Here is a 17,939-nt window from a genome sequence, read left to right as displayed (position 1 = left end):
TCAAGATTGTTGGGATATTTTGAAAGATGATCTTTTGCGGGTGTTTGAGGAGTTTTTCAGGAGATGAATTGTCAATCCGGGTGTAAACTCTACATTTATAGCCTTAATTCCAAAAAAGAAAGATGCATCCCACCTCAAGGATTTTAGGCCAATTAGCTTGGTTAATAGCTTGTATAAGATCATTGCAAAAGTGTTGTCTTTGAGGCTGAATGAGGTATTGCCAAATATCACTGCACACTATCAATGAGCTTTTGTGAGTGGAAGACAAATTACTAATCAGATTTTAATTGCTAATGAGAGTGTGAAGAACTTTAAGAGGGATAAGAAGGGAGTGGAATTTCGGTACCGGTTTTCTCCGTGGAAAGCCATCCATGACTTGCTACCAGTTTTCTCCCCTAATATCAGGTATGATTTGAATTCCGGTAACTCCATAAAATTTTGGGAACAAACCTGGGTGGGGAGTGCCCCTCTAAAGGATCAGTTTCCTTCTTTGTATGCTCTTTCTGATTTGAAAAATGAGCCAATCTCATCTTTCACCACCCCGTCCTCTTCCACTTTTAGGATTGGGTGGAACTTGGGTCTAAGAAGGGATTTGAGGGACTCAGACTTCAACAGTATTAAGAGTCGTATTGCACTTCTTGATAACGTTGTCTTAGACCCCACTAGGGCAGATTCTAGAATTTAGACACCTACCCCCAATGGCATCTTTTCTTGTGCTTCTTTCTTCAAAGTCTTAAGTCAGTCTACCAGTCCTACTTTCCCCCCTTTCCCAGTTGATGAGGTTTGGTGCAGAACAATACCTCCTAGGGTTGATAGTTTTTGTTGGGAAGCCTATCTAGAAAGAATCAACACTGGTGATCTACTCCAAAAGAAGAGACCCAATACTTGCTTGTCACCTCATTGGTCTGTTCTTTGTAAAGCGGATGGGGAGACTGGTTTTCACCTACTAGTGTCTTGCCATTTTGCGAGGTCAATTTGGGATTGGGCTTTCTCCCTATTTGGATGTAGTTCGAATCCTCCATCAGACTTGCAGGGCCCTTTTTCCCCTTCTTTTTTCAGGTGGCGGATAAAAAGGGGAAGGACTATGTGGAGAGAACTAAGGGCTGCAGTATGTTGGACACTTTGGGAAGAAAGAAACTCCAGGATATTCTCAGAAGCTGAGAGAGGAGCAGCAGATCTGAGGGTTATCATACATATTAGGGTTGTACAATGGCTGAAATCTTTGGAGCTATTCACAGATTACATTGTGGATGACAAGTTGAGGAAGTGGGGTGAAATTGCAAATTGCACACAGACCAAGTCAGTAATGAATGTGGCTTGGACCCCTCCACCTGGTGGATTCTTGAAATTAAACTTTGATGGGTGTAGTAGGGGAAATCTGGGACAATCAGGGATTGGTGGTGTTTTTAGGGATGAGAATGGGGTCATTTCTGCCATGTTCTCAAGCCCAATTGGAGTGGGTGACTCCCTTAGAGTTGAAATCTTTGCAGTTATGGAAGGAGTCTGGAAAGCCAAGGAGTTGAACATCAGGAAACTCATAATTGAAGGGGATTCAGAGGTGGTGATAGGGTAGCTGATTAAAGATAACGATGGCTTATGGAAGTGCAACAATGAGAGGAGGAAATTCAAGTGGTTGGTGCGGGAGAAGGAAGTTAAGATATGTTGGGTTAAAAGATCGGCTAATTCCCTAGCTGACAGTTTAGCTAAATAAGGGGCAGAAAGGGATTCACTGTTTTGGGCTAACCTATAACTTTAGTGTTTTTTCCTTTTTTTCCTTTTCTTGAGGTTCTTTGTTGCTCTTGGAAGATAAGTGTGTTTGTCTTCCTCTTGTAAATCTTCTATTGATGATTTAATGAAAGTGTTATTGATCAATATATATATATATATATCATCTGTTCTTAAATATTGGCACCATACTACTATTTCTCCAATCATTAGACATCCTCTTTTCTTTTACTATCTTATTAAATATCTTAGTTAGCCATAACAAACCTACCTCTCCCATACCTTTCCACACTTACATTGGAATCCCATCAGGCCCTAATGTCTCTCCCTTCTACATCTTATTCAGTATATCTTGTACTTCAGTAGGTCTAACTCTACAAAAGTACGAATTATTTTTAAAACTATTAGTACTTCTAGCTTCTCCTCCATTAGCACCCTATTCCTATTGTTCATTAAATAATTTTTCAAAATAGTTTTTCTATCTTTGTTTGATTTCCTCATCTTTTACCAAGAATCTTTGGTCTTCATCTTTAATGCACGTAACATGGTTCAAATCTTTGTCTTTCCTTTCTCTCAACTTTACTAGGCTTTTTTTTTAAATAAAAATAAATTCATTAAAAACAAAAAAGAGAGTACAATAGGAAAGTGATGAGAAATCACCCAAGAAAAGAAAGAAACTAACTAACAAAAGCCAACTCACACAACCATAAAAAGAACCAATCAAAAAACACTCTTATAGACAAAAGCAAAAAAACAAAAGCCTCCCTAACTCAAAAACACATCAGTCTTCCCCTTCAAATGCTTCATCCAACCCATCTCCTTCCTCGTTCCATGCCTCTCCTCCTTCCCCAAAATAACACTTCTTCATCCCTTCTTTGTTGTTCCTCTCAAACACTTCAAATGCTTTCCTTGTGAACTCCTCTCCACCCCAAAAGAACAAATCTAGACACTTACCAACCCTAACATTCGTACCAGACAAACTCAAAAAATCCACTTTTCCTCCCTCCTCCTTAGCATAATAGCACCTAAAGGAGATTCAACAAAACTCATTCCCGCAATGCACCCTCCTTCCTTTTCTATTTCCTCCAACCTCGTATGTAACTCAACAACCTTCTCTGAAACTTCAGATGCCTATGTCTCCATACCTTCAAAAACTTGAGATTCATGACCACTGCCAATCTAACCCTCAAAAACCTTTGCTTTACATTTTGCTCCTCTTCTCTTATAAATTCTTTTGTACTTGATTTTAGGCCCAGCTCCAACCAAACCATCTTTCAATGTCGAGAAAATTTTGGTGACATGAACGAGATGGAGCTTGCTTGTACCTCGATCCTTCTTCAAGACCCCCACACCATCGGCAGGCGGCAACTCCTTCCTTGATTACAGGTTTCCTTCTCCTTCCCAGGTTAAAAGCTATCTCTCCGGCAATCACTTCAAACCAAACAAAATCCTCACTATCCCCTAGGTTGCACCTAGTACCTGTATTTGCTTCCTCCTAAAGATGGCAACACTCTTCTGGCTTTCTACCATCATCCCCTTCACTCCTTCTCAACATTTCCTTCCCCTTTAATAGCTTCCTCCTCCTAAACTATCCTCTTTTTCCTATTTCCTTTCCCCAACGTTTTCAGTTAAATGCTTAGCCTTTAGATCAATCTTCTCCACAACCACCTCAAAGAAACCATTGCTCTACTTACGTGCACCTAGACCAACAAGGGACTCAAAGGAAACAAGACTTTGCCCATGAGCATCACCTATGCAAGGAGTCACAATCTTCGAACACAACCTCTTCCTTTTGGACCTGTCGTGTTTTGCAACCAACCAAACCCATTCTTCTTCCTCACTTCTTTTGAGATGAAAAGAGACAAATCCTTCTCTTGACCTGACTTTAAAACCTCTGTTATATCTAACCTTCAACCTATTCAACCGGCCACCCCTAATGCCAAGCTCCACCACTAATTTTGAATGGTGATCCCTACATGCATCTTCACACTCGATAGAAACCAAAAAAAAACCCTTTAGTGACCCTTCCACTCTCAGCACCTAACCAACCCCTTCTTTCCTCAAAACTCCTTGCCTCCCCTCCATTGGTCTTTGGGGAAAAATCATCTCCAGCATTCCTCAAGACTTCCAACTGTAAAGATTACCTCCCTATCCTTGTTACTTAGCCTTCTTTCTTCTTCCTCTTAACAACCACTCACCTTCCTAACTCTGTCAAACCTCTGTTTAATAGCAAAATTTTCAAATTTTGAACACCCCTCAAATAGAGAAAAAGTTGGATCCACTCCAGTGTTTTAACCTCCAGGCAAGGCACTCCCAAAATGCCCTGAGGCATTATGCCAGAGGCACTGACACCTCTGAGGCGTACGCTTTTCATGAGGCATGCTAGAGGCGTACGCCTCATGCACATCTTATATAAAAAGACAGGAAAAAAAGGAAATAGAAAAAAAGGAAAGGAAAAGAAAGGGAAGGAAAGAAAAGAAAAGGAAAGGGAAGGGAAGATTTTTACTCTTCTTAATGTTATGCATCTAATCAACTGGTGTTATGCATCTTTATTCTTTTTAAAATAAAAGATTTTTATTTGCATTACAGATGGGTGAAGAGGACTGCTAATTCATCTGCTGATGGGTTAGCCAAGCAAGGGGTGAATAGGGAATCTATTTTTTGGGCTGACTTTTGACTTTCTTCCATTGTATTCTGTTGGTGGGGAGTTAAAGACATTTTATCTCCCCCTTTTGTACCTTAAGTTTCACATAGTTTCATATCATTAATAAAGTTTATTGTTACTGATAAAAAAAGGATTTTTATTCTTTTATTAATAATATAAAAGATTTTTATTAAAAATAAAGAAAAATTGAGCTCCCCCCCTATTCTTCATCCTCCTCCTAACCCCCCTCCTCTTAAGGAGGCCTACGCCTCCTTGTGTTCGGGAGGCTTATGCCTCTTGTGTTCTGAACTACACCTCACGCCTCTAGGTAGTGGAATGCTTCGCGTCACGCCTCCACATTTTAAAACATTGATCCACTCCTTCAACTACAATTCTTAATTCATACTTTTCTCCAATGAATAAAAGTTCGATATACTTCAAAATCGATTGAATATATTCTACTTTTATCAGGATTCTTGCAAATTGCAACTAAAACCATCTATTCCTAAAGTCATATCATTCGAACCTTCTATAAGCATCCCCAACAACACGAAAAGCTTGAACGCACCAAGCATGTAACGGAATGCAGAAAACATCAATCCAAAAAACTTTTTCTTCAGCTCTCCTCTAATTAAACCAACCGTTGGGTTCCATTTTCCTAATCTCAGATCAGGGCATCTCAGCAATTTGCCTCCTTCAAGCATAAGGTTTTGTCAACGTCTTCCTTCATCTTGAACATAAACAGGAATAACCATGCATTAAGCTTTCTCACATCAATGAAACTGAAGTTTCGTTATTCATTCTTTTCCCACCTAAACACATCATCTTCATCTGGAAAAGAGTTGATAAATCTACCAACTAAACATGTTTCCAAAATCCTTTTTCCGAACTAGCAAGATGAATGCTAAAATTTTCTGAAGAAAGACCTACACGTTCTTTTTTCTCCCTCTTTAGTGCCTAATTTATGGTAAAGCTCATCATAAGCCTAATTTAGCTTCATTCACTTTCTTTTTAACTTCATTTCTTATAATTTTATATCTTTCCCAATTTTCTTCATGTTTAGCTTGTTTCCATTCTTTGTAACATGCTTGATTTAATCTGATTATATTTTTTATAATCATAATCTGATTATATTTTTTATAATCAAAATCTGATTATATTTTTTATAATCATGATCTGATTATATTTTGAACCTCTTTTGCTACTTTCTTTAAATTCTCCTAAGACCTCCTTTGCTACTTTATTTATGTTATTTGCCATTTCAAAACAGATATTATTAATCTTTCCATCTAAATTGCAATTCCCTTCTATTATCAATTTGTTTCTAAATTGAACTAGCTTTTCTCTTTTTAGGTTTTCCCACCTATTTTCTTCCCTGATTCTCTTCCATTTCCTAATGTGCCCATGTTTTTTTATAAGAAGTTACAAAAAGAGGGTGATAAGACAGCAACCGAGAACAAAGAAAACCAAACAAAACAAAAGAGCCACCTGTCAAAGTAGATAACAGGCTCTGCATTCCATATTTGATATCCCAGGACCTCTCCTAACCCACTCCCAAAGTCCTCCTTTTTTAATTGCCTGAATTCATGGAGAATCAGCACCCATTCTACCACTGATCTGCCCACAGCCGCAACCATCTTCTCCATGCTGCAAGCCTTGTCTTCGAAATCCCTCCTGTTTCTTTCCTTTTACCACCAGTGTTAAGATCTGTATATACTGGCCACATGCTAAAACAAGACACTAGAACCACACATTGGGAGCATCTCCCATGAATGGCAACATACAAGTATGAGAGTTGTTCCTAATGTGCGGCTGTAGTGTCTTGTGGCCAGCATATTGAGGTCAGCAGATCCAAACTCTGAAATGAACATCTACATTTTAAAAAGAAGTGGCTCCATATCCTTCAAAGGTGTCACCATGATTGGGATTAATTCACATCTTTGAGAATCATATCAAACAATGAGCCTTCCACAATGACGGGTTCAGCACTGAAAGAGTGGGAAGCAACAATCTCATCTTCATTTTCTTAATGTGATGATTCATACTTCAACTCCTTAAGATGTTGAAGAATGGTTGCAAGAAGTCCAGGTTATTGCTTGAGAATTTGAAGCTGCACCTCGTGGCTTTCCACCAGAAAGTTGATCTTCTAGTTTACCTCATTCCAATAGCTCCTTTGTCACCTCCCACAACCAAATGGTCATCTACTCTGATACCATCTGATACGTGATTTCTTATGCTAATAAAACATAATAAGAAACTAAGAGAAAGGGGTGCTTGGCCTCCTAAAATAGTATCTTTCATAATTCATAACTCCACTCCAAGAAACCGAAACAACTAGCATTTAAGCATCTGGTACGTGCTTTCTTAAGCTAAAAGCGAAAAAAAAAATGAAAGTTCAGAAAAAAAGAGAGGGGAAGAGGGAGGAGGAAAGAGGAGGAAAGACCACTTCGAGGGGAAGAAAATCCACTATCAGACCATAATTCCACATAACAGAGCATTAACCTACTAACCCACCAACCACAAACTACCAATTCGTTAATCCACTAGCCAGATTAACATGAAAACAAGCAGGAAAGCGTCACCTCTTACTCACACGCCCCCACCACATCACCAATAAATAAAAGAGCATAAACAGAAGAAGAAAAGGAAAAATGAGAAAAATAACATACACTGGTACCGGGAGCAGGTGTTCGAATCTGACGCTCGAAAATCCTCGAAACGATGTTGCTGCTCCTGAACATCAGTACGGGCGCGAAACCCCAATAGCTCTTCCACTTCGTGTCCGGATGGATTTGGAAACGAAATAACCTTCTTGGCTAAAATGCGCATGCCTCTTCGACATAAACAGAAGTAGCTGTCGGATCGTGTACCACACCATCAAACTGAAACAACCAAAAAATAAAATAAAAGCTACAATTATTTTTTCTAAGAGCAAAGCTAAAGAGGAACTCAGGAAAGAGGCACGCTAACTCCGAAGCACACCACTATACCGCAGCAGATACCGTTCTATCACTCTAATGCGTTCTTTTCAATCTCCGTGACCCTCCTCCTTTCTGGTTTCTTTTATTTTAGGTTGGAACGTTACCCCTGTATCCACCTTTAATTCTCGCCGAAATTAACAGGCACCTCTCTTCCGAGTTAAATAGCAAGAGGCGTGGAAAACGGATTTCACCCAACCCTGCGTACGACCATGAAGACTGGAGAATTAACTCGCTTCGTCTCCGTCATTCCTTGGTTTTTTACAAGAGAAATAAATAGCTTAACCCCACAAATCAGAGTTCATCTATAGATTGTTGTAGCGGGAAATCGGATTTAGTCACTTTCCAACCATGCATTCAGAATATTTCAAAATTCCACTTCAGTACGCTGAATTTTGGGTAGTGTCAAGTTAGTACCCGAGCCTTCAAATGTGTCCCTACAATATTTAAACTTTCTCAATTTGATATAAAACCGTCAATGGACGTTAAGTATTATATAAAAGGGAAAAAAATGCCCTTCACCTATCATCTAATTTTCATATGATTAGTATCCGATCTCTAACCAATAACGACCTCGGTATCAATACAAACGACACTAAAATGTCTCTTATTGCAACGAGAAGAGGTATCGGCAAGAGTAGAAATGATGCTACCACCGTCAACATGAAGAAAATCGTCTGAATGCCTCTTCGAATTCTCTCTAGATTCCCTTTTCCTGCAACCATGCTCAGAATCATCATCCAACACCTCCCGATGAATTCTCTCTAGATTACCTTTTTCCTACGAGCCATGCTCCATGCATTCTCCTTGGATGTAAATAGTGATTTGACTAAACAAATGGTGGGTTCAATAACACTTGATTCAAACGTGATGAAATCTTCGGTTCAAAGTGATTGCAAAAAAAAATACTATAGCCAATGCAATTCCAAGGATTTGTTTTAGAAAGATCAAAAAATGTAGATGTAGAAGATGAGATTGCACATGCACACATCTTACATAAATCATGTCTGATAGGATCAAAATCAGGTCTAAGTTTGAATTTCCTGTTGTAAGTATGGTGACGAAGCTAGGTAGACCTAGTCGTAGTTAAGCACTCATTATACATTGATCCCAAACACAAGCCAATCAAGCAACCCAACAAGACTTTAAGCCAGAGGTAGCAGTGAAAATTAAAGAAGAAACAAAGAAACTCCTGAAACTGGGCTTCATCAAACCCATTGCACATCCCAAATGGCTAGCAAATATTGTACTTGCCAAAAAGAAAAACAGCCAACTAAGGTGTTGTGTTGACTTCTGAGATCTTAATGAAGCTTGCTCGAAAGATGAGTTCCCTCTACTGAATATAGAAATTTTGATAGATAGTACAATAGGAAACGAGCTCTTCTCTTTCCTAGATGCCTACAGCGGTTACAATCAAACCTATATGGACCCCATAGGCATGCCTCAAACGACATTTTGAACTCCATTAGGGAATTTCTATTACGAGATGATGCTCTTTGGGCTAAAGAATGTCCGAGCTACCTACTAGAGAGCCATGACATGTATCTTCCACGACATGATGCACAAAGAGATAGAATGTTATGCAGATGACATAGTTGTCAAAGCCAAGAAGGAAAGTCACACAAAAGTCCGTAGGAAAGTATTTACGAGATGCAAGTGTAAGTACATGTGGTTCCCTACATCTGTAATTGCAATGAAGGCATCAAACCAGAACGATGGAAGCACCTATGATGACATAGAAGCCACCAAGGGCCTGTGATAAGCCCACATCCCATCCCTAGTTTGCGATGAGCTCGAAGCCATCACGGACTTGTAGTGGACTAAAGGACCACTGCACAACTGTAAGGAGCCAAAATCACTCATGACACGACACCTAGCAAACTAAGCAAAATACGTCAAACTAGTTCTGACATCATCCACACCATGTCAATATAGGAGACCTGTGAGGGGAAGTAGTGCACGTGTATCATGAGAATCCTTGGACGAAAGGAAATTTTGTCCTAGGAAGATTTCATGTGACACTTGGTGAACTCCTAGTAGTGTCCTCCTAACAACTAACATCAAAACGAATATCCCTTTTCCTAATGGGAATCAAACATCTTTTGGCTCCTTCTCTTTAGGGCATTGATGCCTCCCCTTGTAAAAAGAGGAATAAACTATGATTATCACACAATTTTGTCTATTTTGAGACCCTTGTCTACCTTTGCTACCTAATATCACTTGGCCTTTCTTTGTCTTTTTTAAGAAACCACCATACTTAGCCTTACCACCCCACTTATAGCAGGGAGTTCAACCTAAGATTGAGCCCATTAAAGTGCATGTTTGGAATCTAGTTAGGCAAATTCCTTGATTATAGAGGTGATTAGTTTGGCATTCATCCTGATGACAACAAGGTCAAGGCCATTTTGGATCCCATTACCCAAGAATGAACCGCAACTGAAAACCTTTTTTAGGAAAAGTGTCATACCTTTGGAGATTCACCCCGGGATTGGCAACAATTGCATCTCCCCTCCTCAAACTAACTAAGAAATCTAGAGTTCAAAAGGTCAAAGCAACACGAGTAGGCATTCGAGTAGTTAATGCAAGCATTAGCCAAGGCTTCCACTATGTCGCCCTCACAAAGCGGTTAAGAGTTTAAGCACTACATCGCATCTAACTCAGTAGTTGTAGGATGCCTACTAGCCCAAGAGAGCGAGGAAAAATAAAAACGCATGATTTATTATGCTCAATGTTTAAAATATTGGAAACGTAAGGTGTATCGGAAAGACAATTTTAAGAGATGTATTGGGATACACTTTAGATACGTATGGATATGGACGAAAAATCAAGATACGCATAAATATGATAAAAAACGCAAATAAATCCTAAAAAATATATTAATAACGATAGTTACAAGTTTTAGATGATTTTGTAAATAAGTTATTTAAAAATAAAAAAAATTGTAATTTAATGGTCTATATAAAATTCGAGATATCAAGACACACTTAGTAACTATTGACAAATGATGGAATAACTAAAACGTGAAAAAAAAACCAAAAAAAAAACTAAAATGTATATTGATATACATTAGTTTTAAAATAATCAATATAATTTATCTTAATATTTATTAATACATAAATTTTAATAATTAATTCTAACATTTATTAATAAGCATATACTAAGAAAGCAAGAAAATTTACTTAAACACAAAAATGCATAAACTTATAGCAAGCAAGTGGGCATGGCTTAGTGGTGAACCTCTAGTTCTTAAAGCCTAATGGCTAGGGTTCAAATATACAACCACATAAAAAAACTGTCAAGAGAAGAAAACTTCAACTCAATCTCAACAACTCCAAACTTCTTTAACTTCTTGGCACCAAGCCACCATTTGCCACGACAAACTTCTAGAGTCACACCTTCAGTTTGATCCCCCTCCAGAGTCGCCATGGTGACAATAAGTGGACATACCATTGAGGCGTGACACTAAGTTGGAACTTCTCATAGATAAACATAAACAAAAAAGGGGAAAAGATGTATGAGAAGCGCCACTTGCAACTTGGATCTATCATTTGATGAACAGTGTCGTCCATCTGGTCGAAGAGATAACCCAAGAACATTGACACCAACGGCAACTAATGACAACCGGTTGCAAGAACAGAAAGGGGAACCAACACTGTCCGAAGGCCGTAGTCTGGATTACCAGGAAATAAAAAGCGAGATGTAACATATAGAATGAAGGCTGCAAGATGACACCAGTTGTCCCCCTTTTGAACCATAATGTTGTTTGAGCCCTTGCTCTCGAACCAATATGCAATCCATGCTTCCAAAGACCACTTCCCATGAGCCATAGAATCGTTGACTTGATTCTTAAAAATGCGAATCTCCTCTGTTAGCTCCATGTACAAATCCGAAAGGTTTCCAGGAATAGACTTTGCATACTGAAGGTGTTGGGAAGATACGACTCCTCAATAGATGAGCAAGCAATACAACAACATCTTCGACGATGATGATGAACTCACCAAAAGCACCTGCAAAAGTGTGAGTGTGGAAACACTAATGAGCAAGGAGAGGCTTCATGTAACTAATCCCTTCCTTGCTTGAGAGGTCCATGAAACATTCAACGAAGCGAAGAAGTCTAGTGTTGTGAAGCAAATGACAAAACATAGGGTTATCCAGAATATAACATGCCCAATCCGAATAGTTCATTGATGACTTCGATTGATCCATCCTTGGCTCGTGACACCAGAAAGATACAAAGCGCTCCAAGTGACCATACAGGCACATCAGTTCCTTCCCCTCCACAACATCAAACTCATATCCTTGCCCATCGATACTGGCATAGAGGGCCAAAAGCCCTTCCCACCGTCAGCCATTTTTTGCAGATTCTCGCTTAGAAAGCAAATCCGCAGTGTCAACAACTCTAACAAAATCGACAAACTAACATTCGGATTTCTTCTATGCATGAGGAGCCATCCCTGAAAAGCATAGGTGTTGAGGAAAATGAAGGAGATAAGAAAAGAAAGAGACCAAAATGGACATAGAGGGCACCAACGGATTCAGCGAAGGAATGCGAAAGAAAGAACAAGAAAACATCCGAGCAAGGTCCTCTTATAGAAGCTTCGCACGGGCCTAGCAGTCCAAATGGCGTCGTGGAAGACTGAATAGAATGATTACTAGTCACCCATTGTCAATTAGTCGAAAAAGTTGGAATGTGATACTTACAATATTACTCTTAAAAAAAGTGGGACACTTGGTAGTAAAATTTAAAAACACCGCCACATCATTAGGACACCATTCCAACCGAATAACACCCAATCCTGAGCCACTCGTGGCTAATAGCACATAAATGCAAATCGAGAGTTATATGCAAGGCATGATGAAGATCATAACACACATATAACGGTCGACCTCATTGCCATCATATAACACAAAAATGTGAAGAGACATTACATCCCCCAATGAATTCCCATATGAACCAGAGAGCAACGAATCATCGAGCAAACCAACCAACACAAAGGGGGTTGAAAGCCCTATGCAAATAACCAAATTCATCAATGTATCTCACGATAAAAAAAATACTCTACTAAAGATAGGAGGCTGGAAATCAAAACCACAACCTCAATTGTCTTTGGCAAAGCATTTTCTCTTGAGAAACATGGGGCTAAATATCAAATTACCACTATATGTTCCCTTGACAAAGAATCCCCTGTCAATAACAGGGGGGTTGCAAAGCAAATTACTAGCCAATAAGTGTCTTTTAACAAGCTACTTTCTATCGAGATGTCGGGGGCTATAAACTTCGCCAAATGGACAAATATCGAAATGCCTCTCGATAGAAAGCACCCTGCCAAAAGACAAAGGGGGCTAAGTATACCAACACAACCAACCCAAACGACCAAATAATCAATGGCAAATTTTGAATAAAGTGGAAGATGAACTCAAAGCAACCACCCCCACTTGTCGCCCAAATAACATCAAAATATATCAAAACAAAAATACTTATTGATAAGCTACTACTTACCAATAAGTAGGGGGTTAATAACCTACACAAATTACAAAATTTTTTACACACATTACGCTCCCATGCATCCTCAACCAGGCATAGGAAAAATCACTAGACCCAACATAGCAAGGGCACACCCCAAGCTAGAGGACCTATCTATTGTAAGCCACGAGGAATCATAGAAATAAGGAACCACAACACCCGTGTTTCTCCATACCCCTCACTCTGTCACAGACCTCTGAAGCAAACCCCGATGACACAAATGCTTATTGGTAAGCTCCCACTTACCAACAAGAAGGGGGGCTAATTGTAGGTACATGTTGATCACCACAACTGTAATAGCATAGAAGGTGCTAAACCAATGCCACAAAGGTATCCACGACGAGTTCAGGACTTGGCACAAAATTATGATGAACTCTGAGCCTAAATAGACTTGCAATGCACTTAGAGCCTAAAACGAGTTTGTGATGAGTTTAGAGCCACCACAGACTTGCAATAGACCCAAATCCATAATACCGAAGATAAGCTCAAAGCCATCATGAGCCTACGACGAGCACAATGTCATCGCAAGCCTACGATGAGCTCAAAGCCATTGCAAACTTGCGATGAGCTCACGTCCATTGCAGGTCAGAGACAAGCAAAGAAACACATGATTCACTGACGCTATGTGTGACAGAACACACAATAGGATTAGAAAAGATATGTGAGACTAGTATTGACATCATTCGTGCCACATTAGTCTAGGAGACTCGCAAAAGGAGTAGCATACCTCATCATTGAGATATCTCATAAGACACATGGTGAAACCCTTACAACTGACACCAAATCGAAGATTCCCTTTCATAGTGAGAATAAAACTCTTTTAGCTCCTTCCTTTCCGGACCTTGGGATCTCTCCCTATAAAAAGAATGACTGACTCGTAACGAGAGCAACATTCTATCCATCATAGCCTTTAGCCTACCCTTTTTCCTCAATCTTCCATCGTCCTTCAAGGAGACCATATGTAGCCTTACCACATCACTCAGACTAGTATTTCATAAATAGATCACCTCTCTCGGGGAGATTGGTAAAATGGATTATGTAGCTAAGTGAATACCTAGCGAAAGCCATTAAATGCCAAGTCGTAATAGACCTTCCAACAGCTTTCCCAATAGATGATGGATTCAACATTTCTGAAGAGATCGTTGGAGATCTATCGCTCATCACAACAATAGAGGACACTGAATAGGAGTTGGAATTTGATGGTTGTTGCACTAATTCATCAGTAGGCACGGGTATCACACTAACTTACCCATTTGATAACACCACTGCCAACTCTTTCAAACTTTAGTTGCCCTATTCTCACAACATCACAAAATACGAGGTATTTATCTTAGATGTTGGGGGCTATAAACCCCTGATGGGTTTCAGGGGTGCACTGTTCATAACAGTGTATTCGGCCAGGCCTTGTAACAAAGGCTGGGTTGAACCCATGTGGCTGATTTGTATATCAATGTTTGGGTCCCACGCCATACAAGGAGACCCAACTGGGCAACAGTTTGGAAGGCTAAATGAATACATAACCCTAAATGGGCCTTAAGCCCATTTCGAACTGGGCTAATTTGATTAGTCATTTAGGGCGAATTTTGAGATAAGATCAGCTGATAGGATTGGGCCCACACTGTACCCACTCAGAGAGTCCAAGATCTAAATGAGATTTAGATTTGGAAACTTCCTAATTAGATTAGGAGCTGGCTGATCTAATCTACATATAAGATAAGGATTATCCCTTATCTTAAAGGGACTTCTAATCCAGATATGATTTGAGTTTGCAACTCCTAATGGGATTAGGAGCTGATCCCTTTAAGTCTATAAAAGGAAGAGGGGGTGGCAACCTTGAGACACATCACAATAGACAACCAACTGTCTTGTTTTCAGAGCTGAGATCATAGAAGAGAGAATTATGCACCCTGCAAATACTCTCTAGTCGCCTCCTTCCTGCAGTCGCCGCGTACAGCAGTTCGATCTCCATTGCTTGGGAGAAATCAAGATTGGATCTTGATTCCAATCTTTTGGAGAAAAGATTGGTAGGAGTTGTATTCACAAGCCGTCCAGGTGATTCTTTGGAAGGATCAAGTTCTTGGGAAGAACACTGCTGATTCTGCTCCACCCTGCACTGTGCCATCTTCAATGGGAGCAGATTTTGGATCCTACCTTGGGCGTGAACACCTCCATTGAGAGATATTGTTTCTCTGTATAAGGTATTATCTCTCTCTCCTTCTTTTGGTTCAGATCTGGTTTAGTTTATGGTTCAAGAATGATATTTGAAAATACGATTTTCTAAAGAGGGAATTCGATTCCCAGTTGAAGGGAAAGAATTTTTTTTTTTGAAATTCGCCCCATTTATTCCGCAATCTTGGGCGTCCATATGATGGATTTCCTATCCCTTCAGTGTCCGCCTTGGCAGGATAAATCTCTTCAGATTTATCCAACGGCTGTGAAGTTTCTAAACTAACACGAGTGTCATAAGTGTCTAGTTTAAGGGCATTACACAGAATCACACCAATATAACACGAATCAAATATGTAATTTATTCATTTACAATAAATGACAAAAGGTACATCAATCTGATTGGAGTTAATGGCATACACTGTTTAGCAGCTCCCACTTGCACTTAGGTCCAATCGAGTACAAGTCGGAGTCCCAAATTGCCCATGTGTTTCTTGATAACTCTGTAGTTTGATGCCTTAAGGGCATCATTTCAGGGGTATTTTCTGCTTTAGAATAGTCAAAATATGCCCTCCTCCCAGGTAAATTCAATGTTGTGATCTCTGAGGGTCTCTATGCAAATCTTGTGGAAAACAGGGGATGTTTCATGGCTGAAATGCAGTTTTTGGGAAGCTAGTGTGAAGTCTAGTTGAAAGGAGTAGGTGCTTTTGTGAAAAACTGAGCACAGGAGGGTGCCTCCCATCCGCTAAACCCAAAATGGCGCCATCTTACTGTATTAGCAATCTCCCTTCTCCTTAGCAAACCTTAGGGTGCCTTCTAACTCATTCTTTTCATCCTTAACAAACCCTAGCCGCCCCTACCTGCTAAATCTCCATCTTCCATCCCTTCTAATATCCACCATTCATTTTAGGGTGCTCTCTTTTTAGCTTTCTAAACATAGGGCGCCTAGATCTTTTAAGGAGGGGTTCCTGCAAACCGTCCTGCCAATCTTCAGCTACCGCCACATGATCCGAATTTTGGGATCTCTTTTATTTAATTCTTTTTCTTTTATTTCAGTGTTCTTTTATTTCCGAATTTTGATTATTGTCTTGTTTAATTCCGAACATTTAATTTCAACATTAATTTATTTTATTTTCTGATTTTCTGTAATCCCTAGTTCCATTATTTTTTATTTATCCGGACTGTGAAAATAATAAATTTTCCCTCACTTCCCTGCGGATACAACCCATTATCACCATTTACTGCGTTTGTAATTGTTATGAGAAATGGAGAAATTTATAAATATTAAAACTGGTGTTCTGAAATGGTTAACGACATGCTTCTGACAACACCAAGTTTTTGTCGAGGAAGCAACGAAGAAAATTTTTTTATTTGCTTTGTTTGGATCTGTTTCATTATTATTTTTTTTTATTTTCATTTGATTACTTGATCTATAATCTCTTTTTAATTATTGTTTGATTTTGCAGGACGTAATAGTGAAAGGTGAGGTACCAAAGCATTGCCGGACTACAAAAGAAAAAGAGAAGAGAAGAGAAATTGGATTGCGTTTCAGGTGTAGTCATCCCATTTTATTTTTTTTTATTTTCAAATTCTTTTTTTTTTGGTAAAATAGTGATTTCTTAGTTTTTAGTTAATTTTTTTATATAGATCTAATTTATTTTATTATTTTTATAGTATTATTTTTCTTTCATTTTTTTCTTAGATATATATTTTCTTTATTTTAATTTCTTGTTCGAATTTCTGTTTTATTAGGTTTGTTTGTTTTTTATTTTTTGATAAAAAAAATTGTTCATTTATTTTATTTTATTTTTTTGTCGCATAATCTTTCTTGTTTTTGTATTTTTGGTTTCATCTTTTGAGTAGCTAATTTTTTTTCTTAATAGAATTTATTTTGGTAGTTTTTAATTTATTTTTAGCACAATTAATTTTTTATTTTATGTTTGTAATAGTTATTTATTGCTTTATTTAGTTGCCCTTTAATTAGTTATTTAATTGAATAATTAATTGTTAAATAGAAAATTGTTCAAAATTTTGAATTTGAGTTTAAATTTCAAATATGAATTTAAATTTAAGTTTAATTCAATGGTCAGAGTTTGTGGAATGAAAAACTATTTCCAACCTGAGCCACAGATAGATTGGAATCATGTGTCTCGACAACTGGACAAGATTAATGGGATAACCCAAAGACATGATGAAGTCCTTGCATGTCGTCAACAATTGATCCCATTCCCAACCTTGTCATCCTATCCAACATGATCCATTTGTGCAAGCCCTTTCCATCAGGTTAGCGACTGCCCTGCGATAGGCCCATGTCAACCAGTCATGCTAGACCAAGTATACGCGGCCAACGAATTTTTTCAACCCATTAATAACTCATTCTTTCACCCATATAAGCCTGGGTGGAAAAATCAGCCCAACTTCACGTATGGGGCCCATGCCCAAGAAACCCCCCTGCCAGATGTGCACTCTCAATGGCTTGAAGCCCATACTCACTGGGAGTACAATGATTACCTTGGGACTCAACCGTCTCAACCATGTCAAACCCACCCATAGTCCCAACAAAAGTATCATCCATTTAACTCCATGGCCCAGCAATTTCAGAGGCCACAAGTGCAGAACCAATCCAGCAGATGTACACTAATAATTAACTGGCTCAATCTCATCAAGCCTACCCAAAACCTCCTCAAACCCGTATAGTTGATGACCAATTCATGTAGTTTCAGCAGCTGATCTTAAATCAAATAGGACAACTAGCTGAAGCCACGGCAAGGAGAAAAGTGGGCAACAACCGAGTCAACCGGTTGTGAAATCTAGGAAACAGCTACCGGGTCTTCCTCCACAACAAATTCAACCACCTCCTAAGAACCCTTAGTTTGAAAATGCCAAAGTTGTTACAACCTTA

At 38.9% G+C, this 17,939-nt stretch overlaps 1 protein-coding gene across 18 annotated transcripts in view; it reads right to left on the bottom strand.

Annotated features, from left to right (window-relative positions):
• DET1 (light-mediated development protein 1 / deetiolated1 (DET1)) overlaps positions 1-7,766 on the bottom strand; it is a 70,409-nt gene extending 62,643 nt beyond the window's left edge. For 9 of the 18 annotated variants that reach the window (XM_088964066.1, XM_088964071.1, XM_088964069.1 and 6 more), the window contains exons 1-2: positions 7,352-7,766; positions 7,039-7,251 (exon numbers count right to left, since the gene is read on the bottom strand). In XM_088964066.1, coding sequence (XP_088820192.1) covers positions 7,039-7,110 — 72 coding nt within the window. In that variant the 5' untranslated portion in view covers positions 7,111-7,251; positions 7,352-7,766. Of the gene's footprint in view, positions 1-7,038; positions 7,252-7,351 lie in introns of those variants that run through there. The other 9 variants (XM_088964067.1, XM_088964072.1, XM_088964076.1 and 6 more) reach the window with 7 other exon arrangements.
• Between the last annotated feature and the right edge of the window lie 10,173 nt (positions 7,767-17,939).

This window comes from Nelumbo lutea, chromosome 1 (assembly GCF_056320005.1).
Source record: "Nelumbo lutea isolate HS-2025 chromosome 1, American lotus-T2T, whole genome shotgun sequence".
Lineage (NCBI taxonomy): Eukaryota > Viridiplantae > Streptophyta > Magnoliopsida > Proteales > Nelumbonaceae > Nelumbo > Nelumbo lutea.
This window is presented reverse-complemented; position numbering and strand designations above follow the sequence as displayed.